The 26,117-nt window shown below is 37.7% G+C and overlaps 2 protein-coding genes and 2 pseudogenes across 2 annotated transcripts; all 4 read right to left on the bottom strand.

Annotated features, from left to right (window-relative positions):
* Nucleotides 1–378: 378 nt before the first annotated feature.
* Nucleotides 379–3,176, bottom strand: LOC141816542 (importin subunit alpha-1b-like). The gene is made up of 7 exons (XM_074704303.1): nucleotides 3,087–3,176; nucleotides 2,778–2,978; nucleotides 2,512–2,678; nucleotides 2,348–2,426; nucleotides 2,074–2,202; nucleotides 1,398–1,525; nucleotides 379–715 (listed from the first exon to the last, which is right to left on the bottom strand). The coding sequence occupies exons 2-7, from the start codon at nucleotides 2,892–2,894 to the stop codon at nucleotides 562–564; spliced, it is 774 nt and encodes a 257-aa protein (XP_074560404.1). The 5' UTR covers nucleotides 2,895–2,978; nucleotides 3,087–3,176; the 3' UTR covers nucleotides 379–561.
* Nucleotides 3,177–3,708: 532 nt separating this feature from the next.
* LOC141816541 (uncharacterized) lies at nucleotides 3,709–12,697 on the bottom strand. The gene is made up of 9 exons (XM_074704302.1): nucleotides 12,560–12,697; nucleotides 11,372–11,472; nucleotides 10,919–11,267; nucleotides 6,178–7,044; nucleotides 4,909–4,966; nucleotides 4,762–4,823; nucleotides 4,568–4,674; nucleotides 4,387–4,474; nucleotides 3,709–3,812 (listed from the first exon to the last, which is right to left on the bottom strand). The coding sequence occupies exons 1-9, from the start codon at nucleotides 12,695–12,697 to the stop codon at nucleotides 3,801–3,803; spliced, it is 1,782 nt and encodes a 593-aa protein (XP_074560403.1). The 3' UTR covers nucleotides 3,709–3,800.
* A 353-nt stretch (nucleotides 12,698–13,050) lies between these two features.
* Nucleotides 13,051–13,660, bottom strand: LOC141816543 (zinc finger CCCH domain-containing protein 2-like; annotated as a pseudogene).
* A 2,812-nt stretch (nucleotides 13,661–16,472) lies between these two features.
* LOC141816544 (putative transcription elongation factor SPT5 homolog 1) lies at nucleotides 16,473–23,216 on the bottom strand (annotated as a pseudogene).
* Nucleotides 23,217–26,117: the final 2,901 nt, after the last annotated feature.

The following is a 26,117-nucleotide window of genomic DNA, read 5'->3' as shown; positions in this document are numbered from 1 at the left end:
TTGATTAAAATGACTAAAGAGAGGATCTACAAAGTGGAGTTGGTGGCAAATTTAAAAAGGTAATTTGGTAGTTCAGGTTTTTGGAGGAAACTTTATTATTATTGTTATTATGATTATTATTATTATTAGATTTTTATTGATCTGATTTGGTAGCATTTAAACTTTTCTCTATGCTTGACTGTTAGATCTTGGCTTAAAGGTACTCAGCTAGCTATCTTCCAGCTAATTCTGCATGACTGAAACAAGAAATCTCTAATCAAGCCTTGTGGAGAAGAGAAGACAACCAACATCCTTCCTTTTTATTTGCATTTTGTTATTTAGGGATCTGCAATTTTTTTTTAGAAGACTAAGAGATTGAAAGACCTTCAATAATCAAGATAAACTCCAAAATTTTGCATCAATGATTCTCAAGAAATCAGTAGCTACTTACATTTCAGAATACCGTTGCTACACAAAAAATCTGGTTTATGTACACAATATTAGCATGATCTTCAACCAAACTTGTGAATCAGATGTAACTAAAACTGTAATGGTTCGACGCGACAAGCCACCGGCTCTTGGTTATAAACGCTCAGTCGAAGTGAGATTAGATTGGTCGTCCTGGAACTCAGAGGAAGGCTCCGCGCATTCGATAGCGCCTTGTGCATCCTGTGCTTCATCTTCTTCTCCAACCCAATACTTCTCGAGCATCCTAACAGCCTTCTCATATATCTCACTGTTGTCGTGCAGCCGCAGATGCTCAATCTTTTCTAATCCCTCGCATTCATCAACTAACTGAGCATACTGATTTAGTCCGCATTTATCGAGCCCCTTCTTCATCTCTCCGGCCTTGAGTATATCATAGTTATGGTATATCGAATTGTTTCAGAGTAGCTTGTATAATTATTATCTTATATTTTAATTGCCATAGGCCATTATCAATGCCGATATTATCGGTCCTCTAGTTCATATATTGCGACATGCGGAATTTGATGTCAAGAAAGAGGCTGCATGGGCTTTATCAAATGTGACTTCTGGGGGTTCTAATCTTCAAATTCAGTAAGCTTAGTACACCAAGTTTGTTGCTATATTTTTGTTTGGCTTTTCGCTTCTTTCAGACAATCTCCTGGAATCTGTTTTCTTTTCTCCTCTAAAATATACTCACAAAATTCTTGCAGGCATTTGGTGAGTCAGGGGTGCATCGAGGCTTTTTGTAATCTTCTCGCCATAACAATTTTGGGGTCTGGACAGGCGAGAAGATTACAAAAAACCTCGATGCACCCCTGACTCACCAAATGCCTGCAAGAATTTTGTGAGTATATTTTAGAGGAGAACAGAAAACAGATTCCAGGAGATTGTCTGAAAGAAGCGAAAAGCCGAACAAAAATATTGCAACAAACTTGGTGTACTAAGCTTACTGAATTTGAAGATTAGAACCCTCAGAAGTCACATTTGATAAAGCCCATGCAGCCTCTTTCTTGACATCAAATTTCGCATGTCGCAATATATGAATTAGAGGACCGATAATATCGGCATTGATAATGGCCTATGGCAATTGAAATATAAGATAATAATTATACAAACTACTCTGAAACAATTCGATATACCATAACTATGATATACTCAAGGCCGGAGAGATGAAGAAGGGGCTCGATAAATGCGGACTAAATCAGTATGCTCAGTTAGTTGATGAATGCGAGGGATTAGAAAAGATTGAGCATCTGCGACTGCACGACAACAGTGAGATATATGAACTAGAGGACCGATAATATCGGCATTGATAATGGCCTATGACAATTGAAATATAAGATAATAATTATACAAGCTACTCTGAAACAATTCGATATACCATAACTAAATACCAGCAGAAATTGGCAATAATACTCAAACTATTTGAGGTTGCAGAAATAGTGCATGGCGAAGAACGGGGCAGAATGCCAGATCAGCATATTTTGTGATAAAATTTGAAACTATAACTTAAATGTTGTGATAGATTTGATTTTTTTTTTTTAACGGTTACAATAGATATAAAATTTTGAAAGGGTGTAATAGATCTATCAAGCATATATAGTCGATAGTGCTGTGAGCTTTTACCTGAATTTGTGCTCGATTCCCTGCTGTAATGTTGGAAATGACCCAGCAAACTTCCCATTTAATGTCCTTTCCGTAATTTTCTGAAAGAAGTTTGAACAAGCAAGGAAGAGCGCCTTTATCTATAACAACCTGCAAATTCGATAAAAAGAAATCGGCAGAGATTCTCTATAGCCAACAATCATTCGCAGTATAAGAAAGTATAGAACCATGATTTGTTAAATTAAATAGAAACATAGGACAGTTTTCGTATAATAAATCCAAAATTAACATTCACCTGAGTTTGCAGATCATCTCCCATAACGATATTGCCGATTGCCCTAAGTGTGAATTCAATAACTTGACTTGATGGATGCCTGCTACAGCATGGAGCTTATTGTTAAGAATAAACAAAAACATAACAGGATTGATAAAAAAAAACTGTGGGTGCGAATGTTTTACGACAAAAGATCCACTAATGGAGGACAAACATCTGCCTCTATGACAGCTTGAATTTTTTCACTTGTCCCATCAGCAATGCTATCCAAGGCTCGACAAGCATCTATTATAACACATTCATCATCCGCTGAGAAAATAAGCTCATGAAGTATCTGAAGAGCTGGTTTTGTCTAATAAAGACACCAAAAGAAGAACTATGAGGACTTTGTATGTACAATGATACCCAAGAACCAATGCATTGAGAACATCAAGGAAATTAAGTTTCTCACATGTTCCAATGCTACGGGTGGACTCCCACAGCATAAACTTAATAACGTCCATGTGGCCGCTCTAAGCAATGACATTTTAGAATGTAGGTCGAATAGGGTCCTATCCGATAGGGTCATTACAGATAGGAGCCCCCCATGAGTAAGAATAAGATCCCTAGCACTTGATGAATCACCAGCTATGTTACCAAGTGCCAACACAGCCTGTTGAATTTAGAATTAAAAAGGAATATTGTCAAAAAAATTTGAATGATAATATGATTAAGATTTAAAAGGTGAGAAATCGCCAAGGCTAGCAAAGATAACATGAACCTGTTTTCTAAGATTGTCATTTGGAGAATTGAGAAGTTGTATTAATATTGGAATTGCACCGTTTTGTTGCTTGGGTACTATACCATTTAGCTTGTGGAACCTCCGAGCATACACAAGTCATCATCGAAAACGATGCAATTCCAATATTAATACAACTTCTCAATTCTCCAAATGACAATCTTAGAAAACAGGTTCATGCTATCTTTGCTAGCCTTGGCGATTTCTCACATTTTAAATCTTAATCATATTATCATTCAAATTTTTTTGACGATATTCCTTTTTAATTCTAAATTCAACAGGCTGTGTTGGCACTTGGTAACATAGCTGGTGATTCATCAAGTGCTAGGGATCTTATTCTTACTCATGGGGGGCTCCTATCTGTAATGACCCTATCGGATAGGACCCTATTCGACCAACATTCTAAAATGTCATTGCTTAAAGCGGCCACATGGACGTTATTAAGTTTATGCTGTGGGAGTCCACCCGTAGCATTGGAACATGTGAGAAACTTAATTTCCTTGATGTTCTCAATGCATTGGTTCTTGGGTATCATTGTGCATACAAAGTCCACATAGTTCTTTTGATGTCTTTATTAGACAAAACCAGCTCTTTAGATACTTCAGCATGCGGCCTCTCGGGTACGGCCTTCGGCCAAGTCGAGACGGAAATGGTGCTCCACGAGCCAAGCGCGGCCACGGTAACACAGGAGCAGCTTCATAAGAGCTTCTGCGAACAACCAGATAACACATGTCAATATATTTATGTATACAGTAATATGTAGATCATCATCAATCATTAAGGAGTGTTTGTCCAAACTATATTTCGTCGGCTACGAAAATCGTATACCTCCGTTAAGCACTATAGAAGGCAATATGATGTCGCAGGGAAAAATCGAGACTACTGTTGAATAACAAGGATGAAATTTTGACTAAAAAGCACTAGAAGTTCAGTAGCATGAGCAAGTCAACTATGTTATAATCATAAAAAAAATTTAAGCAGAGCAAAAAAAATTGACGACCGATGAGTAACTAACCAAAGGTTCAGTGGATCAAATCACAAATGGACCTGAACATCAATCCAGCCAAGTTTATTATAATCTAGTTAACATAAAAAATCTACCTAAATCTAGAGTTATGAAACATCAGATTTATATAAAGCCAGTAAACAAAATAATTTATTAGCATGAACATTAGAATAACTTGCAAGTACTTTATAAATGGAGGAATCTAGGTTGTTATTGGATGTATTGCAAGTACTGTAAATTGTTTGTGGGTGTTTTTTAATCATAATGGAGACTTGCCTTCAGGATCCGGGACATAAACGAAGTGCTGTTCAATGATAATGCCGAATCTGCTGATTCTTTCTTTAGGAATTCCACATATGCTGACCTGTTGAAAGACAAAAAGAAAAAGAAAAAATTTTAGAATTCATGTGTTGAACTAGAAATAACAAGAATGATATGAACTTCTCTTATTGTTTACCCTGTAGGTTGACCAGTAGTAGCATCAGTGATGATGATTACTTTAAGCACGTCTCCGAACTTGTTGAAATGACGGGAAAGTGTATCTTTAGTTGCAGCAAAGTGAACCTATAAAATCCAATCGACGCAGATCAATTCCACTGCTTTCCAATATTCACCTGTTCGTAAAAGAGAGGGGAAAAAACAGATACTTGCATTGCTAACAAATAGAGTTCGAGAATCTCCATCGTCCAAAGGACGGCCAGTAACATATGAACCTATAATTTGAAGAACTTGCTCATTAATCATTAATAGAACACTAGTTGTGATTCTCAGTGACATAAAAGTTAGAATTCAGTATACCTGGTACCGATAATTGTTTCTGAGTAGATTGCCTTTGATCGTGAGCATGTTTAGTTTCCTGTAGTTATCATTGTATAGACAGACAAACATGTTACATAAATTCAAATCACATTTAAAAAAAGAAAAAAATAATAGATGCACATTTCACTTGAGAACAAAAGTAGATAATATAAAGTTTTGATAAAACTGTATGGCATTTAAAAACTAAAGTCTCTTACGAACAAATCGCTCCAAAACCTAAAAGATTTGCAGGATGCTAATGTAGATGATCAGATGGAGTGGAACTGTGGTATTCTAAATCAATAAACAAAGAAACCAGTATCTACTAGACTAGTATGCCGTCAAGATTTGGCTAGACATCACAAAATCAACAAAAACTGGGCTCAAGCCTGGAATAGCTGTCCCAGCTTATCTCTTACCATGCAAATACTAGATACCCAAAAAACCCTTCATAAATTAAAAACAGTTGGCTAAGCCCAATGGGTTGTCCTAAAGTTGAATATGTTTGAAGATGATTAAAACAAACAAGTCCAAGTCAAGACTTTAAATACCAACCTCCTGTCAAAAAGGCAATTAAAATGTGAGCATTTCTGCCAATCAACCATAAAAAATGCAGAGAATGGTCACCAATCCAAGTAGGATTGATATAGGACCATTTGGCAAACACCAATCAGGTAATGACATTATCTAGCCTTTCCATCCTGGTTTTTTCTTAAAAAAACATTGTTTCGGTTTAAACATTCACTCAACTATTTTCCTTATGCTTGAGGTTACATTATACTAATACACTGGGTGCTATAACCTTTTTTACTCTCTAGCATACCAATAGTTGCATCAGACTAGTATTTTTTCAAGGATGTATGATAGGGATGCCTGAAGTTTGACTCAAAGTGTAATCAAGAGTACTTAATATGCTGTAAGGTCTGAATGTGCTAGAAACTTGTATGAGAGAATTCTAGGAAATACGAAATGAACTGTGCTTAAAAGGCACTAATGTAGTAGTATAGTGCCTAGAAACAGTAAAGGGCAGGTGATGATAATTTGTAAGGAAAGGTCTGAAGAACTAGTAGAGCATCAAAACCCAGAGCATAAACTTTATACATCTCCCCCTGCCAAATCTAATATTTTCCCTTGGACAATAGTTAGAATTGGACAAAACAGGATGATAAAAATAAAGAATTTCAATTTCTGCCAACAAAAGAAAGTGTTTTGGACTACAATGAGCACGGCACTATTTTGTTGATGCTTCACGTCGACAAGCACACTTACTTTAGTATTCTGAGACAAGAAAACATCATTGTCCTTGCAAAACTTGATATTCTGGCTTCCTGCACCTTCACTGTTTTTTGCAGCGACTCGATTCTCTACATTGGCATCATCACCAGCAACTAGATAATGGATATGTTTATGTGTTTCAGTAGCAGAACTACTCAAAATCTTCTTAGGTGTCATTGCTAGTGAACCAGCACCATGTTCCTGCTCCAACAAGATTTTTTTATTTGATATTTCTTCAGCTACAGCACGAGGTTGCATGATCATTGACTTCACATCTCTATTAGACGATGAAATGCCTAGCAGTGAATCTTGATCTTGCTGGCTAAGGTGGCTAACATCAACAACATCATCGCATTCATTATTTTCTAAAACAAAATCATCTGCCACATCAGTTTCTTCCTCTAATATGGACATGTTGTCATCAAAGTTAGCATATTCATTTCTGTAATGTTGATCCACACATTGTGGCTCTGAAACTTTACCAATAGGATCATACTCACCGTCTTCAAGATCTAATCCAGTAGTAACTGGCAGCCGGTTAACACTCTCTTCCATCTTTTCGTCATTACCCAATCTATTGAAAACACTACCAACTGACCTAACCCTGGTTACATCTTCAGCAGCTTCAGCAGCAGCTTTCAAAGCAATTGACAGAGTACCCGGTGCTCTTGATTCTGATCTTCTATGGAATCTTGCTTCTAGCAGAGAATTTGTAGTGCATGTTGAAACTACTGAGCAAAGTCTTTTCGAAGCTGGCTCAGCCCTAGCATTTGACTGTTGCACAGCCTTTACAGCATCTCGAACGGCAAATTGAAGAAGCCGGCGTGGAGCACCAATCACTGGAAAGGAAGCTGCATCTCTCTGTCAACGGTGCAAAATAAGCAAAGGAAAGAGCATTTAAGATAATTAAACATGTAAAAACAATAACACAATACATTACATCAATAAACGAGTATAAAATTCTTCACATTATCAAGGATTAAACATATACAAAGTAGTTCAAACAATTCAACATTACCAAAATTCATTATCCCATGTATAACTTATATGGGAATAGTTTACAAAATGTAACAAAATGGTGAATGGACAGGAACAGTTTTACCATTCAATAGTGTTAAGATCCTAACCCAATTTCCTTTGCTTTCTTCAACATATTTTCAACCAAAACAATTTTATACATACACACACACACACACATATATAACAATGTACTTTATGGGTCCTTTTTTCCATTTGCTGACCTATATTGTCACAACACCCCACCTCCCCAACCAATTCATTAGCAACCATGGCAAGGAATAAGGAGCACACATGGTTGATGTTTGTTGATGCCCCAGTTAGTTGTGATGTGATCAACCAAGTTAGTTAGGTCCTGTTGTTGTTCTGATCCATCTGCTAAGTGTGCAGGAACTTAGGAACGGAGGAAGTCGAGTGTAAGATGTAGTGGACGAGAAGGATTGGGTAGGAAAGTGAGCTGACGGGTTCGGTGCAATTTGAGGGACGCGGAAGCTGCGGAAGAGTATGTCGGTGGAGTGAGAAGGACGTGCACGATGTCCGAGGGACGAGAAGCCGAGAGGAAGTACGTTCGAGGGGCGAAAGGCCGGAGTCGGATTCGGGTGAGCCTAATTCCGGTTGGTCAGAAATCACCCAAACATCATTTCTACAAAAGTCAACTTTTGTTGACTTTTGATCAAGTCAAAGGTTGACACTTGACTTTGAAGACCAAACAAAGCCCTTGCGAAGCTGTGAAGATAAAAAGGAAAGGAAGACTTTATCTCTTCAAGCTTAAAGGATTGCTTCGAGGCAAAGACAATAAAGGATAAAGTTAGTCAAAGGTTTAATCGAAGAAGATGAAAGTTTTTGAACTGGCCGAAGGTTTAATCAAAGATGATAAAGCTTAGCCTAATTAATCGATAAAGATATATTTCTCATCAAAGATAATTTTATTTTTGATCAATGATTGAGATTTAAATTTATCTTCTATCAACAATCAAGATCTTATCTACAGATCAATGGCTAGGATAAAATCTCATCTACAACCAACGGTCAAGATCAACTGTCTACAGCTATAAATAGGCTTAGAAGTTTAAAGTTAGACATTAAATTTGCTTGTAAACTCTCTCTAAGTATGTGTACTTTAACTTGTGAAGGCTTCTCCACCTAAAGGAATTTCTTAGTTGAACTTCAATTGTCTTGGAAGCAACCATCCAATTGCAACCAAGTTTAAAAAAGACAAGTGTTTATTCTTTATTTCTTAATCCATCTATTCACCCCCCCCCCCCCCCAGCCGGTCCACATCAATCCTACAATATTCTTTTGAATGGAATAAGTATAGTTGTTGGGTTGAATGACCCAGGCAATTTCCATGTAGGGATCTGGTAGGTGTAGGAGGTTTGATTCAGTTATGAGATGGAAGAAACTGCAAAAGTTATATGTAGTGCTGTAGTATAGGATTAAACGTCAATAAAATTTCAAGTTTTCTTAAAACTGTTCTGCCTTGAGGTTTTAAGTCCAAGAGTCCCAACTACCTCTAGAAAATCATGTTTATATTCATCTAAAAAAAAAAGGCAATCCGGTGCATGAAGCTCCCACCAGTGCAGGGTCCCAAAGAAGAGTTGGACTATATTGGATCTATTATACGCAATCTTACCTTGCATTTTGTAAGAGGCTATTTCTACGATCGAACCCGTAACCTCAAGGTTACATAGTAGCAACTTTACCGTTGCGCCGAGAAACGCTAATTATCTGTCAAAGTCTGATCTTGTCCTTGACATGCTTATTTTTTGGGGAACAAACTTGCACATCCATAAATTAGCTAACTCTCTAGAAAATCATACTTTCATTGATGACTCAAAAAGAAAGAAAGAGATTTGGAAGCTAAACCATCAAATAGGCAAAAAAAACCCCTTCAGGACTCCATTTGTATCAAATAATTCAGTTGCAGATGACGATAAAGCTTTTAATACAGAACAAGTGTGGGAGGCGAGAGGACAGGGGGAAGAGAAAGCAAAGAGAAGGTGCAAATGAAAAGCATGATCAACTAAATATACTAGTCCATTTACTATATGCCTTACATAGTCATTAGATAACTGCATGTAAAATAGGAATTACCCACTAAACCCACGGTCCAATATATACCAATTATTTATATAAATGAATGTTAAATTTAGTTTATATTGCATCATTACCGTTGCAAGTGGAAATTGACTTTGATGCTGAATCGAAGCAATGAAATGACTTGAACATGAATTTTAAGTGTGTTGCTTCTTGTAGTTTATCGTAAGGCGGCAAGCAATTGGATGCTCAAAGTCATGATATGGAGTAGGCAAGGAGCATAGTGTCCTTTTTCAGTGATGAGATACAGCAATATAAAAGTGTAGGGAGATGCAACCATTCTATTCCAATGCTGAGTGGCATAGTGTATCAAGTAGCATTGGTGACAATCAGCACCATTCAAATGGAGGGGAAGGGGAGAAAGAAGAGGAAGAAGAAAGGAGGAGAAACGGATGAAGAATTGGAGAAAATGAGGAAACACTAAGCCAATTTGTTTTGTGTAAAAATGCTTTGTATATATAAAACACTTCCTAAGGAAAATTTTAAACAATTTTTGCCACCACCCCCTCCACTGTCAAAGCCACCTTCCCCAAGCCTAGGTTAGAATCTAACATCGCAGGGAACCTGACCGACAAGATGCTCACCTCACATCCACTGATTGTGTGCCACAAGTGCAAGGCTACAGGACGGCTTGCGGCACGCCATTGGACCCATAGAAGGCTTGCATTTGGATCATGAAGTGCTTGTAGAAGTCTGCCGGATTAGGTGGAGGGAGCTCTGTTGGAAGGACAGAGGATTATTGGAAGGGCAGAGGTGATTTCTTGGCTTTGTTCTACATCTCAACGACCATGCAAAATGGTGTGTCTTGCATGTCTTAGGTGAGATGGCATGATATCTTATCCCAAGGGGAGATGAGGGAAGATGTGTGGCATAGGTGATTATAGTAAGTGCAAGGATACAAGCCAATACAAAGTTCTGGAGTTGTGTAAATCCAACTACATTGTTTTCATCAAAGATAAAGATGGTTTTTTTTCCTTTTAACTTCCCACTTGGTTGTTGTAGAGGACTGGCAGATTGCAAAGGAATACAAGTCAAAGCTTGCAAAATAGAGTTTGTAGCTAATAAGGAATTCTGTAATTTACCCTCCTTGTTATCTAATATCAGAGCAATATTGTGAATGCCAACCCCAAGCCAGAATAAAAAAAATGGTAGGTTGTTGTAGCCCTCATGCTAGCAAAATAATTGGCAACAACTTTGTGAACATAAAGTTAAATAGTGGAATAAATTTTAGGAACCTAACTCTAAATAGCTGAGAATCATAGTTTCTATAGAGTCTTTTAGCAGAGGGAATTGTCCACCTACAATGTGGCACATGTTCCCAACATGATTAATACGATTGAGGAAGTAGGATGGTGTCTGCTCAATGGGGAAGGAGAAGATACAAAACTGGAGCAGGAGGAACAGAGAGAGAGAAAAAAGAGGATACCCTAAGAGAATTAACTCAGAATCAATAAAATACATCCCAGGGCACTGTAATAATTGTTTTATAAGGCATTAGACAACAATTATTCACTAATACAACTAAACAAACTTAGTGCCCATACTACACCTAGTCGCCAATTACACACTTTTACAAGTGAAAAGCAAAGCCTACCTCAAAAGCGTACAGAAAGTTATGTACCTGTGGGTGATCATCATCTCTGCTCCGTTTTCTCAGAATGCGAGCTGTAGGTGAATGTGACTGCCCAACAACATTCAGTCTAGACACTTCCTCCTCTGCATGCAAAATATTGGTCACCACACTCCGAAGAGGAAATGCTCCATTATTGTCCTTTGTTTTCCCTTTCCACCCTCTTACATGACTGTTTCTAGTGTTTGAATCAGTTTGAGCAGTAATTTTCTGATCCTCCTGAGAACTCTGCATTTCAGACGGTACACAAGAAATGGGTTTAGACTTGGCCACTTCATCAGGAATAGATTGGTTCGGTTGTGTATACAAGTGTATATTTGACGATAGATGATCCCACAACCTACAGAACAGAGATTTTATAAATAACAGTCAATACATAAGAAAATATTAGAATATACTTTATGACGGAAACAGATAATCTTACACAATGATAAGAGTTCATACCAGGAGATAAAAGTGTCACTATCATCCCCCAAAAACACATTCAGCTCCTTCCTAGCTTCATCTTTGCTACGACCATTCCTGAGCAAAACTACAACATAGTCCTGCCAATGTGAAGTTAAAATACAAACTAAGCACTACCCAGAAAAGAATAAAATTTAATGCTTAACTAGCTAAATTAGTAAAATGTTGTAAAATAAATAAATGGATACAAAAAAAACGAAAAAAAAAAAACGAAAACAACACAGTAAAACAGCAACAGAAATTCTTCCATCATCCATGTACATTAAGAATGGAACTAATTTATCTTTGAAATTCGAGATTTTATGAAAAGCCAAAAGTTGAAGAGGAGTCAGCCACTCAAAGACCAAGGAGAAAAAAAGGAATAGATGAGGCACAAATGAGAGAAAATGAGTTAGCCTTCACTTTCGTGGATCCCAGTAAGGTGACCACAAATGGCACAATGATAAGAATAGGTGAAGTGCCAGAGTTGGAATTTTCCATCTATTGAAACAATTGGTCCAGTTCGTAACAATAGGAAGTGTGTCCCGTACTAACATGGCATAGGCTCACCATTGTCTCTCAGGCCATTAACCATTTAAGGTTATATGTGACAATTGATATTACAATATAATGTATTGAACTATTAGAGGAAGCTACATGTGGTGACACTCAAGTACGAGGAAAATCCTGTGTCATCGTGAGGGAATTATTTGACGAAGGCATAGTTGTTAGTGCAAAAAAGTGAGCTTTGGCATGTAAAAGAGAAAAACTACTATGGCATTGTAAATCCAATCACATTGCGAAGTCCAAGGCATAATGTTACTTGGTCAACTGGAACATTGAACCCTAAGATTCAGACGTCAGGTGAACATTGTCACATGATAACATAAATAGAACAACTTTGACCGAACTATCAAGCTAAAGAATCATCTTACAGTAGCATCCACTTGTTTAATCCCCCAAAATTTGATATTTGTATATTAGCAGGGAACAAAAACGATCAATGTCTCCAAAACAACCAAAAAAAATCAAAAACTTGTTTGTTTGGATTAATTGTCTATAGATTAGATATTAGAGGATCAGTTTTCGTTCCCTCCCAAACTAAGGAAAAACAAAGCCTTTCCTCCGGCTAAAAAACCAATGCCTCAATCCAAACATGAAAAAAAGTGGTCGGGAACAAAACCTTACCACGAGTGTATCATCAGTATAATCGCCCATGAACTCTTTAAGCTTCTCCATCACCTTCGCATGCAGTCTCGATAAGCCATCCTGACTGAAACTGACCTTAAACGTCCGGTCATATCCGGCGCACTCGGGCCCGCCCATGCCCGAGCAGAAAGGCGATCAGATCAAAACCCTAATCCACCTTTTTCTTTCCTTTTTTTTTACGGCGACCGACGCGTAAAACAATGAACCTATTCGCGACACCGAGACGGGGAGTTAACGCGAAGCGCGAAGAGGCGGGCGGCAGCGCAGTCGACGGCCAGCTAATGCACGGCGGCGGAGGCGTCGCCGGGGCAGCAGATCGGATTGGATTAGGGCTCCGCCCGGGCTCGACCGAATTCGGTGGTGAACGTCGCGGCCCAGTCGTTTTTGGGTCAAATATTTTATTTTCAAGCACTTGTAAGCTGTGCTGTCTGGAAACGGCATTTCCACTGTCGTCCCCGTTTCCGAAACGTTCAGAAACGTTTCCACAGATCGAAACATACCAGAAACGGCTTCCTGGCGCTGAACAGCTCGCCCTCGTCGCCTCCCGGAGCGAACTCTCTGCCACCCATGCCCACCGTCGCCGGGGAAATGCTCTCTTTGCTTAGCCTCTCGAACATCTTCGCCCTCAGCGGCCTCCCTGAGTGAACCCTCTTTGGTGGCTCCTCTTCCTCCAACCACCTAGCACGCCGGCGCGCATCATTGCAGTCGCGGTCGGAGTCGACGGCGTGCTGCAGAAACCAGCATTAAACCTGGTCAGAGAGGAAAACTCACCGCTTTGCACTTGCGACGGCCACGAGCTTGGCGCCGAGTTTGTCTTGGCCAGTTGCAGCAGCCTCAGCGAGGCCACGATGTCGTTAACCGAGGAGCCGGCCTGAAACGACGCCCGCAGCAGCAGCTTCCCGCCGAGGCCGACGGGGAACTCTGCTGGTGCGTCTGCGGCGGCACCAGGCGGAGCTGGTCGGGGGTGTGAGCGAAGAAGCAAACGCGACGGCGGCAGGCGGTGCGATCCTTGCAGGGCTGGGTGCGGTATCGGCCCGGGCGGAGCCGTCGACGCTGCAGGGTTTGGGGAAGTACCCTATTTTACCTGCAAACCCTAAAAAACCCTATTTTAGAACTCAAATCTCAACACTCAAAACTTAACTCAACAAAAGAAATTCACATAATGAAGAAATTAAATTTAACTTACAGCACTACAGATACATGATAAGAATCAAATTATACACTTAACAATCAATAATTAAGACATTTTCTCAATTAGTTTAATAGAAAAGACAACTGATAGTGAAATGAGAAATTTAAGATTCAAATGGAGAGAAATGAAATAAAAGGCAGAGGCGGGGGTTCTCTGTGTTGGGCTGGGTGCGGTATCGGCCCGGGCAGAGCCGTCGACGCTGTAGGGTTTGGGGAAGTCGGCGACGGGCAGAGGCGAGGGTTCTCTGTGCTGAGGACCCTTTTTGGGGTCACAGGCATGGGGAGGCGGATCCTGGTTTGGGAGCTTTGAAGGTGTCGACATCGGGCCACCGCTGAGGTCTTCGACGTTTCCAAAAGTTGAAAACTTCAACCATTGCCGTTTCACGTTTCCGTTTCCGCGTTTCCCGTTTCCCGTCTTCAAGTTTCCAGACAGCATAGCTTGTAAGGTATTAAATTGCGAAAACCCATAAATACCCTCCAATTGTATAAAAGGTTAAAAATAAATCAAAATTCTGTTCATTTTAATAAAAGATGAAATTCACCATCTAACGGTATCACACAATCGTTCTCAAAACAATGACATGATATTGTCCACTTTGGGCATAAGTCCTCTGGCTTTACTCTTGGATTTTCCCCAAAAAGTCTCAAGCCAATGGAGATATCTTCCATCATTTTAAACCCATGATCTTTTCCATGTGTTTTAGATGTGGGACTATGTTTGCACCTTTGCAACTCAACAATTCCTACTCTTGTCATTTGCAATGAGGGATAACCGTGGTGCATTCTCAAACAATCAAGGTTTAATACCCATACAAGGCACATCTATAATGTTTCTCAAATAGTCCCCGGGGCCATGGTGCCGCGGTAGGACATCCAGATTGTCATTCAGGCACCCGCGGTTCGATCCCCAGTTACGGCATATTTACAGAAATTTTCTTTCAAATGGGGATCGCAATCAAAGGATGCTGGGCATCTGGGTTAGCCGCTGCGTGCGCTTCCCGATTTACCCTGGTGGCCGATGGGAAACTTCCGTGGGACCGAACTTGTCCCACGGGGCCATGGTGCCGCGGTAGGACATCCGATTGTCTTCAGGCACCCGCGGTTCGATCCCCAGTTACGGCATATTTACAGGAATTTTCTTTCAAATGGGGATCGCAATCAAAGGATGCTGGGCATCTGGGTTAGCATGCGTGCGCTTCATTTACCCTGGTGGCCGATTAAACTTCCGTGGGATGATGTCACCCCAGGGATTGAGTCACGACTACTGGAATTTATCATTTTTATAATGATTCTCAAATAATTAGGATTCAATTTTCATACTAGATACATTTATGACAATTAAACTATTAATGATGTTAGATCACCACATCATAAGTTATCTAGCTTCCTAAATCTAATTGATAGATGTAATATGAGATCGGATCATCCATCTCAATATTAATGAACTTGTAAGAACTCATGTCCAGTCAAATTTAATACGAATTAAGTGATAAAAATAATTATTTAAATTTAATTTAATTTCCGTTTGATATATTTGAGCTTAATTCAAATTTAACTTGATTTGATTTATATAATTTAAATGTTATCCAGCTCTAAATTTGAATATAAAATTTTTACATTTTTAAATTTATTTAATGAATGAGTAAATTTAATATTATAAATTTATGTATTCATTTTAAAATTTTATTATCTATTTATAAGTTTGATAAGATCTTAATTAATAATATTATTCATAAATTTTATTTATGAAAATATTATTCATAAATAACATATAATCTTTATTAAGAATACTAAACATATATATATATATATATATATATATATATATATATATATATATATATGTTGAGACTTATTCTAATTTGTTCATATGAAATTAATATAAATAAACTCACAGTTAATATATTTATTTGTGATTCACTGACTGCCCTAATGAATAATACTTAAGGTTATAAGGTAAAATAAAATACAATATCATAAGTTAAGAAATTGCCCAAAGAGCCTCGAACAATGATATTGTGATAATATAAATATTATTTTCAGGACCTAGTTATAGATTTACTGAAGTAGATAAAAATGAAATCTCAACGAAACTGAAATAATATTCTTTTCTATAATGGTATATTATATTTTTCAATTTACTTCCTTATAAATAAATAGTAAAATCGATTGTATGAGATCGCTTAGATGACATTTTTTTTCTTTTTAAGAAGGTGACAATATACTTAGTAGGTCACTGAAGCATCTACGGTTCAAGTCTAAACTACGATACGGAGAATAGTGCAGTGATAATATATTTAGTAGGTTACTGAAACATCCACTGTTGTAATCTAAAATATAATACACTGCAATATATTATGAATAAAAAATCTGGTTATAAAAGTTGAAGCTAAATTATCCAAAAAAACACAACTCAAAACAAGAATTGAATAAGGCTAAACCAAACATAATCCAAATGGAATAACACAATGCGTAAAACAGCATTATACGTAATAAAATCAAGGAAAACAAACACCTCACAACATTCAAAATTATTAATTATTTCAGATTCAATTAAATTATGTCTTATTATTAAATGGTGTCGAATTGAAAATAAAAAGAAAAAAGAAAATATAAAATGAATTTGTAAAAAAAAAAAAATCTTGCCGTGCCTTACAAGGGAGAGCACGTTATTGTTGCTCTTGGAAAGCATTTGAAAAGATTAAATATCCAAAACAGATACCTCGATATACAAGTTTGAATTTGCAACAGACATAACAAACGAAACCAGATCGAGTGAGGAAAAGTAGACGATAAACATTGAGTCGAAGGTAATGAATACAAGAAGAAGAAGTGAGCCTGTAGAGATCATACTATTGCTAGCTTAGCGAGCAACACTAAATCTAAAATCTTGACTTCGTATGTGTCGTCCAATTTTACAATCCCATCGGACCCGTCGACACCGATAAGCTTCCCTGTTGCTCCGCGCATGGCCCCATTCATGATCTTGATCCTGTCAGATTTTTTGGGCCTGATCACCTCTACGTCCGACGGAGGAATGGTTATCGTCTCTCCGTTGCCAGCTGATCCGACGGCAACTTTGCAGGAACCATCCTGAAATGAATAGGTAGTTAGCTTGTGAGGGCAAACATGAAAGCACATCTACAACTTGGTGGATAGGAAGGGGGAGAACAAACTCTTTGGCATACCATTAGCACATCTTTAACGACTCCGACATGGAAATCACCTCCGGTTTTCACGACGTTAACCAATATATCCGGCATCAGCCAGTTTCCTTCACTCTCTCCGCCTACAGAATAGGAACACTTTGTTCATAAACTTGTCTCGCTACAGATTGGAAGAATTATCTATTGCTTCGTTGCTTTTGAATAAATGAACGGCGACGTATGCCCAGAGTAAAAGAAATAAGACTCGAAAAATAATGCAATGAGTTAACGAAAAGTTCAAACACGTCGAATTAATAACTAATCGCGTCTTCCTTCATTCCCTTTGAAAAAAAATGAACAGCAATGCAACTTCTGTGTTCCAACAACCGAAGGTACCGACAGCAAGAGTAAAGGAATAGTGTGCCTAGGGCAGAAGAAATACATTGAGATGAAAACAAATAATCCTAAATAGAAACACAATTTAACTACTAACATGTATAATTTAGTAAACATGACAAAAACTACAAGTTTCTTAACCAAAATATGAGCCAAAGCTAGGAACTAGATCGTTAATGAATATGTATAGCTTGTATTGTTTGTTATATGATTGATTTGCCATGCTGAAATAAACAAACTGAAGTTTTTTCATACAATAACCTTATATGAAAAGGTTAAGAGAGAGAGAGAGAGAGACTGACCTATTGTAGGAGACATCATATCCAATCCGACATTTCCAGGTGTCATCGGCTGTCCCCCAGGGGTACCAGGGAGGTACGATGCTGAGCTGGGGGTCAAAGGTTGTGCAGTAGGTGTTGATGGTAGATACGGGCTCGGTGCACTTCCTGGTAGACGATAATTACATTACATTACACCTCCAACTGCAAAGAATGAATTTGTGGAAGAATCTAATGAACTCAATTACCATAGCTGCTTTCCCTTGGTGTTGCGGAATCACCATAGCTCCCTCCTGGAGTGTTAGCCCAACCTGAGCCAGGAGTAGGTGCATCGTACGTCCGAACAGGAGTTCCGGGCTGAGATAGCATAAGGTAGGTTATGATTGTTATTTGAAAGGACTTGCATCTAAATAGAATATCTTAATGATTAGAGCAAAAAAAAAAAAAAAACACATACATGATATTGTGGGCTCGTTCGCCAAGTAGCAGGATTACCATCTTCCCAATTATCCCTGTTCAGGTTATCAATAAAATGAGTTCATATGTTAGCGAGCGGAATCTAATTGCAAATGAAAATAGCAAGGCCGGGTTCATCAACACATTGATCTGGATTATTGTTATTGTATGTTTCAAACTATAAAATGTGGATGTGCAAAGCAAATCCAAATTTTAAATTTACCAAGTGCAGGACAAATAGAGAACACATCAGGGCAGACGACAATGATGAAAGTTTAAGCCATTTTCAATGTGATGGGGAGTCTATTTTCCAAAAGATAAGCCAAAAGCCGAGAACTGTCAGCAAAAGTACAGCATGAGCGAATCAAATATGTAGCATGGACACATTTTAAGACGGTAATGTTCAAAACCAGAAAAAATATCTGCAAAACAATGAACACTTGAACAGAACAGATAAAATATATAGAATATCATGTATCATGTGCTAAGAGTTTGTGCGAGATATCCAGTCTCCAAAAAGTTTGGAATAGATGGACCAATCTCAGATCTGAATTAGCCAAGTTGGATAGAGATAACAAATAAATGCAAGGTGGAAAATTCAACAATATAAACGCACACAAAGATTCATGGTTGATAATGTATTGAGTCAACAAACAGAATATATAACTGAACAATGCATTTTAACATGTATTGAGTCGACAAACAGATTAAGTATGACTGAACAATGCATTTGATGTTAAAAAAGACTACCTTGGAGGACTCATAGGAGCCCACGTCCCATCGTGCATAGGTGTTCTCATCCCGTCATGGATAGGAGTCGCTGCAAAAAATAATATATATGTAGATGAAATTGTGACAGAGAAGTCAGGAGATTGTCGTAAAAGCTGATTGAAATCTCTCGATGGAGATGCATCTTAGTATTAAATTGCTCTCACATAGAAGTTTCTCCTAAGATTTCACTAACTTCTAAAACCAAATAAAAGATGAACATCATTTGATGACCTACCACCAGGATCCCGCATGGGAGTTTGATAAGGATGCATTGGCGTTCGTGATGGGTGCATAGGTGTTTCTCTACCCGATCCAAACCTGAATCATAAACAAGTAAAAAATTCAGTGAACAAATATTCCAGTATTAAACTCTTGAAATCAGAAAATAAACATATTACAGAAAGAATTAATACCGGAAAGGTGTTGCAGCACCATTACCGATTGCATCTGCGATATCTTCTCTCTTAACTGTTATTATAACAACAAATTGTCAGAAATGCATGAACTAATGGAAATTATGCATCAACAGAACTTACCTGTGACAATTCTCGTCTGAGAATCCAACTCGACTCGGACTAAACAACCTGTTACCTCCTTAACACGACCTCGATATCCTTTCCAGGGACCAGATTTTATTTTAATAGTTTTACTGACTAAGGCTTCATCTCCTCTTCCACCCCTTCCACCTCCACCTCCGCCTCTGTATCTTTGAACTACATATTTGATTAATGTGCATATAAGAAATTAAAAAACATTCATGAAATAATGTGAAATTAACTAACTAGTTGAACAAGAGTCGATGACTAAGAATAAGAACCCTGCAAATGCATAAGAGACAACATGGAGAAATGGAATTGGCAGCATACATACATTCTGAAGGTGGTCCTCTAGGTGGCAATCTGTTGGGAGACTGAAAACGGGATGGAGAACGGAGAGCATCAAGTCTAGAGCTCAAGGAATCAACATTCTGCAATAAATAACATACATTAGCTAACACTCGACTTCTAGCTTCTATAAAAACTACATTAACACACATTTCTATCTCTATTCCCCTGTGATCCACATCCAAGCACACATGACTGAGCTTTTGCACAAATAAAACCACCGTGCTCATGATGATGACGGTCATGGATAAATAATAGCCCTCTGTATATGTGTTCAACAGGACCTCGCTTCCCCTGATCAAGCAAAATCATATCGATGGTAAAATCAACTATACATGAATTAAAACATAAATTAAAAAACTAAAATGGCATGACAGTTAATCTTACACTAAATGGGCCCTCAACAACCCTAACAACATCCTTAATTGCTACGATGTTGTTTGAGCGATCTTTGGCAGTTTGGCCTTTCAATTTTGCTTTTTATCTCCCTGAACTTAACAAGAACAACCTCAGGCTTATCTGCCACTCCTTTAAGAACCTAAAAAGCAGTAAAGTTACGTAGAGAAACTTGAGAGTTGCAATTGTTTACCATCAATAAACCTAACTTACTTGAAATGCTTCAGTCTCCAAGCGTATGATAACTCCAAAAGACATATTGCTGCAAGGTTTTGACCAGTCAGTAAGTCACAATGATCACAAAAACCCCCAAAAAGCCTACATGAACACAGCATGAAAGCTTACTCTAGCAGCACGAGATCATGTAACTCATAATCGCCCACACGAGTAACCCCGGTAGTAATTTCAGAACTCTCTACAACATGGTCGGCGAAAACGCGTATCTGAACCACATTGTGTACAATTAAATTTCAACCAAACTGGCATTATTATTCCTATGATTCAAGTGGAAGTCTGACTTACATGGTCTTTTGTAGTATCTGACAAAATAATTAGAACGTGGCTTTCAACCTTTACAACCATACCAGTTGCACCTACTTGAACACCTGATACCACTTTGACATGATCTCCCGGTTTAAAGTATTTGCATAACTCCTTCTCGTTGAAAGCAATTGTTCCCTGTGCAAAACATGGAACTAATTAAGATTCTTTCCCAGATATATCTTACAACAAATTGACAATGGAAATGAACATAGTAAAAAAATTACCAGCTCAGGCAATTTTGCATAGACAGTATCTTCCTCCACCTTCTCCACCCATCCCTTCAGATTCTTGCATTCTCCACGAATGATTATCACGGAATCCCCTTTCATGAAATGGCCTTTTTTCCTATTGGCAAACAAAGTGGACAAACTTGCAACCTCTCCATCATCATCACCAGGCTTCCTGAACTTCTCAAGTTCATCAAATGTAGGATCTATGTTCTGCAAGCTAATACTTTTGACAGAAATGGTTTTATACAAAAATCCTTCTTTGAACATCAGACCATCAACCATCTCAAAATATTCACCACTGTCCTTGTCTCGTCGCCGTTCAACACGGATATGCATCTCCCTAACCAAATTGAACGCAATATATCAAACTAGTCAAATTTGTCAACATCTATGTTACATTCACTTAATCAAACTTTAAGAGTTTAATGTCATTGAATACCTTGCTTCATCGATATTAAAGAAGCGAGGGGGAGGAACAAAAGTCTTCTTCTTTACAACTTCCCTACCTTCCTGCAAAAAATATAAAATAAGCATAAGATTACAGATTTGACAAAATGAATCTATTGGCATATAGTTAGTCAATAAATGGACTTCATACCAGTTTATTAGATAGAGCTTGTAGATCAACTCTAGGTATGAGCTTGACTTGGACTTTTTGACGGACATTATCAACATCGACAACCTATGAGACAAATATATAATGTCAACCAAAGAATGATACAAGCATATCAATCTAGTTTCAAGTGTAGTCATACCTTGGCAAGATCCCCCTTGTAAATACCAATCTTCATCCGGACCCATGCATCCCTTGCAAGTTCAACAGCTTTACTTTCAACAGATAAAACATCAGTCATCTCCTTGATCGGAACAAGCGTCACTTTAGCTGAAGAAAAGATGTTTCGCATGCCTTTGCAGGCCTGAAGCAGCAAAAGAAATTTAAATTTTCAAATATCCAGTTCCATGATATAAGAGAAGGAAATACCAGAATCAGATACTCCAGACCTCTAACACATGGGCTTCTCTCTCAGCTTCAACATAAATGTAATTTTTGAGATGATCCAGTGCAACAACTGACTTGATCTGTAGATCAGACCTATCCATAAATTTCTGCATGAGGCAAATGGCTGTCTCACGCTCATGGCCAATCTGAAAACATGCAGGATAGTTAACATAGGCAAGTTGCAAAAATTACTAATAATCTTTATTTTAACTAGTGAATACAAATAACAACATACCGCACATTTGACCATCCATAGTTTGGGATCTTTCACTGATGGCAAAAGCGCTTGTTGCTCAACATCAGTGGCATCCTCAGCATAGTCTACCTGATTTGTTTTAGAATATCTTTCTTTGACACGTCTCTCTATCTCATCAACGTCTTCCTGATCTTCTTGCATTAATATAGGCCGTCGTAATCTTCGACTGTCATCCTCCTCAGGCAAGTCAGCTCCAACATCATTTATAAAATCTGCACTTCTCACAATATCAAATAAGTAAAACAAAAACCACAAGTAGATACATTAACAACATATGAGACATCATATTTCTCAAAATAACTGAGTACATTTCAACTCATAATACCAACAAATCAACAAGAATATTCGCCCTGATAATATTTATCATACAAAACCTCAGAGAAGTTGGATTTAACAAGGAGAACAAAAGAAACATCAGTCTTGCATCGAACTAATACGACAAACAAAGAGCAATAGGTATAACTTTTGAATTTTCATGTGGGGAGAAATTTTAGGTTAAACATCTATTAGCCTAGCCATAACACAATTAATTAATAAGAAAGTGGTAGCAACTATAATTATCTGAAAATTCACTTTCTTAGGTATGAACATATAGCAGGCAAGGTTATAACCCTAAAAAAGATATGCAGAAGATTGAAGTTTTGCCGATACTATCTATCGACCATGATTTCTAAAAGAGACATATGCATAGAGAAATCAGAGAGAGATAATTCTTAAATGAAGAGATCAGCATCATACCGTCTTCGCCTTCCTCCTCCTCCTCCTCTTCATCGTCGCTATCGACCATGGCCTCGAGCTCGAAAAACTGCGAGCCACGTGCCCTCTTTTCCCTGCTCCGGCGGCTGGCACCAACGTCCTCCTCGTCCTCGTCATCCTCTTCTTCCTCTTCGTCGTCCTCCTCCGCCGCGTCGTCGATGAATTGAGATCTGCTTCTCTTCTTCCCTCCTTTGCCAGTACCAAGCTCCTCCTCCTCGTCTTCATCGTAGGCTTCATCGACGTCGTCGTCGTCGATGAAGTCGTCATCCTCATTTCGTCGCCCTCTCGCCATGGATTCGCGCCTACGGTTTGCTGCTTCGAAGTGGAGAAGAAGGGTGGGTTCGGGGCGACGAAGGGAAGGATAACTTAAAAATTTTAATTCAACTTTATTAAATTATAATCAAATTTAAAAATTTTAATATTATATATATATTTAATAGATCCATGAATTGACTCATCTAACTCGTAATCCGTCTTAGATTGGGTTGGATTGAAGATTTCCTAATCCGTCAAGTTGGTGGATCAGTTCACCCTACACGTCCTATGATAAATTTTTGATGGATTGATCTATTCGGTCATGAGTTGATTCGTTTGACAACTCTAGTTATTGGGTGTTGATAGGGTGAGTAAAAAAAAATCCATTAAATCGAAATAATCTATTAAAATTGAAAAATCAATTAAACTAATATTATATTATTTATAGTAATGATAGTCGAATAAATCGAAGTTCAATTCGATTTATTTAAAAAAAATTAAATAAAATCTTACGTATTTTGATTTCGAACTCAATTTTAAAATGAAAAAAAATCAGTTAAACTAATATTGTAAGAAGTCAAATTGATGTTGTTGGATACGTGTTTTAAAAAAAAATCTCTTAAATCCTGATTTTCATAGACGGATCTTAAGCGCGGGGTGTCTGTACCTTTCGCACTGTGGGGCTGTACGTTTCGCACTTAGAAAAAGATGTTGATAAATCTCAGTCAGTCTCATGGACTCAATCCTTGAGGGTGATCGGCTTGGTCCCATGAAAGTTTCCTATCGACCATCAGGATAAATCGGAAAGCGCATACGACGGCCAATCCAGATGCCCAGCATCCTTTTGATTGTGTTCCCCATTTAAAAAAAAATTCTTGTAAATACATCGTAGTTAGGGATCGAATCATGGGTCCCTAGGTCACAACCCGGATGTCTTACCGTTACATCATTGCCCCGGAGACACCTTTCGCACTTAGAAGGTGTTTAGTTAGAGGTTATCTTTAATAATTTTGAGGGTGCATTTGATTGGGGATTATTTATGATTATTTTGATTATGTGATTATCAAATAATCACATAATTAAAATTATAAGAAATAAATATAATCTAATATTAATATTATTTGATTTAATACTAAGTAATGAAATAAAATTTTATTTGTTTAAAAATTTTAATACATTACTTACTTTAACATTTATTATATTACCTTTAGTTCAATTATAATCATTTTTTATCATTAAATTAATTTAATATTTAATTGTTTTTAAAATTAAATTAAATTATTAATTATAATATTACCTTGATAAAATAAGACCTTACCTAAGCTCTTGCCTAAAATTGTGACAAAATGATAACTAAGGGATCATTTTTTGGTTAATTTTTAATTATTATTTTTCATAAAAATTGAAAAATATTTTGAAATGTGTTTAGTAGGATTTTTTTAATGAGATTCTAAAATAAGATGAAAAGGAAATAAAATATAGAACACAAATAAAAATAATTTTCTTAAATAATTAAAAATAATAAATTTATACAGGTTTATTATTATTATCATTGATAACGATTAATTATTAATATTACCATATTAACTACTACTTATTATTAATTTAATTGTTATTGTCATTATTGTTTACTATTTTACAATAATACAACGAAAATACAAGATTATTATATAATATTGTTTATATATTATTTAATGTAATACTATTACAAGTTATATAATCTATTCTTCTATATTTTATTTTGATCTATTATTTTATTATAACATAGTATTAATAATGAACCAAACAAATCATTATTATTATTTACTTTACAAATAGTTGAATCTACTAACCCCTAAATAAGTTTTCATATTTTTTATTTTAAAAAATAAAAAATATTCTTAGTAAGCTTCCAAGTCTGTCCGATCGAGAATGTTAACACAAGATCATGGTAATCCTTGTCACAACAAATTCCCGTCACAAATTTGTGACGGGCATCTGGACCGTTCGATTTTAAAATAGAAGATTAAATTCAGGTCATCGCAATCATTCATTCAATCTACGGCCTGGATTTAATCTTAACTTTAAAATCGAACGGTTCAGATTCCCGTCACAAAATTTGTGACGAGAATCTATTATGACAAGTAGCTTTATTTTTCAAAGTAAGCTTGCAAATCTTTAAAATGTAACTTATAAATGGAAACTGAGATAAATGGCCAATTTAGTTCCATTATTAAACATCAATGCTGAGAGGAAGAAGGTGTCATTTACAAGTACACTCAACAATCCCAACATCTCTAAACCTGGTAGAACAACCACCATCGATACATCTTTGATGCATCCAAGAATCTCCTTCCGCTCTGTAAAACTAATGGTTCTCCATCTTCATTCTCTATCTGGTTAATCATACCTACACTATCGAGTAGGCCCGAATCACCTCGATAATGGGTGCACGACACAACGGGCACTTGCCGCCATCTCGAGCCAACTCATGCGCACATCGCGAACAGGTGCACATGTGCCCACATATGGACGGGACAAAAAGGAATGGAAAACAAATGAGAAAAAAGGTTGATAACAATACTGTTCCGGTTGAGAAGTGCGTCTGGACACGTCACCAGACCTTCCTCGCCTTCGGAGTTGAACAGGATGGGGAAACTGGGGATGATGGGAGTCTACAGGACCGTCGGAACCTGCGCACACACAAAGAGCATGAGTAGGAAGGTCATGCCCTGGCGCAACCACTCCGACGCTCAAGTCAAGGACGGCGGGAGGAAAAAGAAGATGAACAGTAGGTAGGGATGGCAATGGGTTCGGGGATTGGCGGGGAAGCCTTCTCCATCCCCGTCCCCGAAACCCAAACCCATATACCATCCCCGTCCCCATCCCCGTCGGGTATCATAATTTAAATACCATCCCCGTCCCCGTCGGGTTTCGGGTATCCAGCGGGTTTCGGAGATCCCCACATATTTCGGAGGTGGTTTTCCCCGCGGGTATTTC

This window comes from Curcuma longa, unplaced genomic scaffold (assembly GCF_044706935.1).
Source record: "Curcuma longa cultivar G26 ecotype Majalengka, Jawa Barat unplaced genomic scaffold, ITB_CL_G26_1.1 contig_17189, whole genome shotgun sequence".
NCBI classification, from domain to species: domain Eukaryota; kingdom Viridiplantae; phylum Streptophyta; class Magnoliopsida; order Zingiberales; family Zingiberaceae; genus Curcuma; species Curcuma longa.
The sequence above is the reverse complement of the archived record's forward strand: the minus strand, read 5'-3'. Positions and strand labels throughout refer to the sequence as shown.

Excerpts from the sequence above, each read along its gene's own strand:
- LOC141816542 (XM_074704303.1), bottom strand. The coding sequence starts at position 2,894 with ATGACCCTATCGGATAGGACCCTATTCGACCTACATTCTAAAATGTCA. Across the intron at positions 2,427-2,511 it reads CCATTAGTGGATCTTTTGTC|GCATCCATCAAGTCAAGTTA; the intron begins GTAAAACATTCG and ends ATGCTGTAGCAG. Across the intron at positions 716-1,397 it reads GGTTCTAATCTTCAAATTCA|TGAGATATATGAGAAGGCTG; the intron begins GTAAGCTTAGTA and ends GCACGACAACAG.
- LOC141816541 (XM_074704302.1), bottom strand. The coding sequence starts at position 12,697 with ATGGGCGGGCCCGAGTGCGCCGGATATGACCGGACGTTTAAGGTCAGT. Across the intron at positions 11,268-11,371 it reads AGTGACACTTTTATCTCCTG|GTTGTGGGATCATCTATCGT; the intron begins GTATGAACTCTT and ends TCTGTTCTGTAG. Across the intron at positions 4,475-4,567 it reads ACTACTGGTCAACCTACAGG|GTCAGCATATGTGGAATTCC; the intron begins GTAAACAATAAG and ends GTCTTTCAACAG.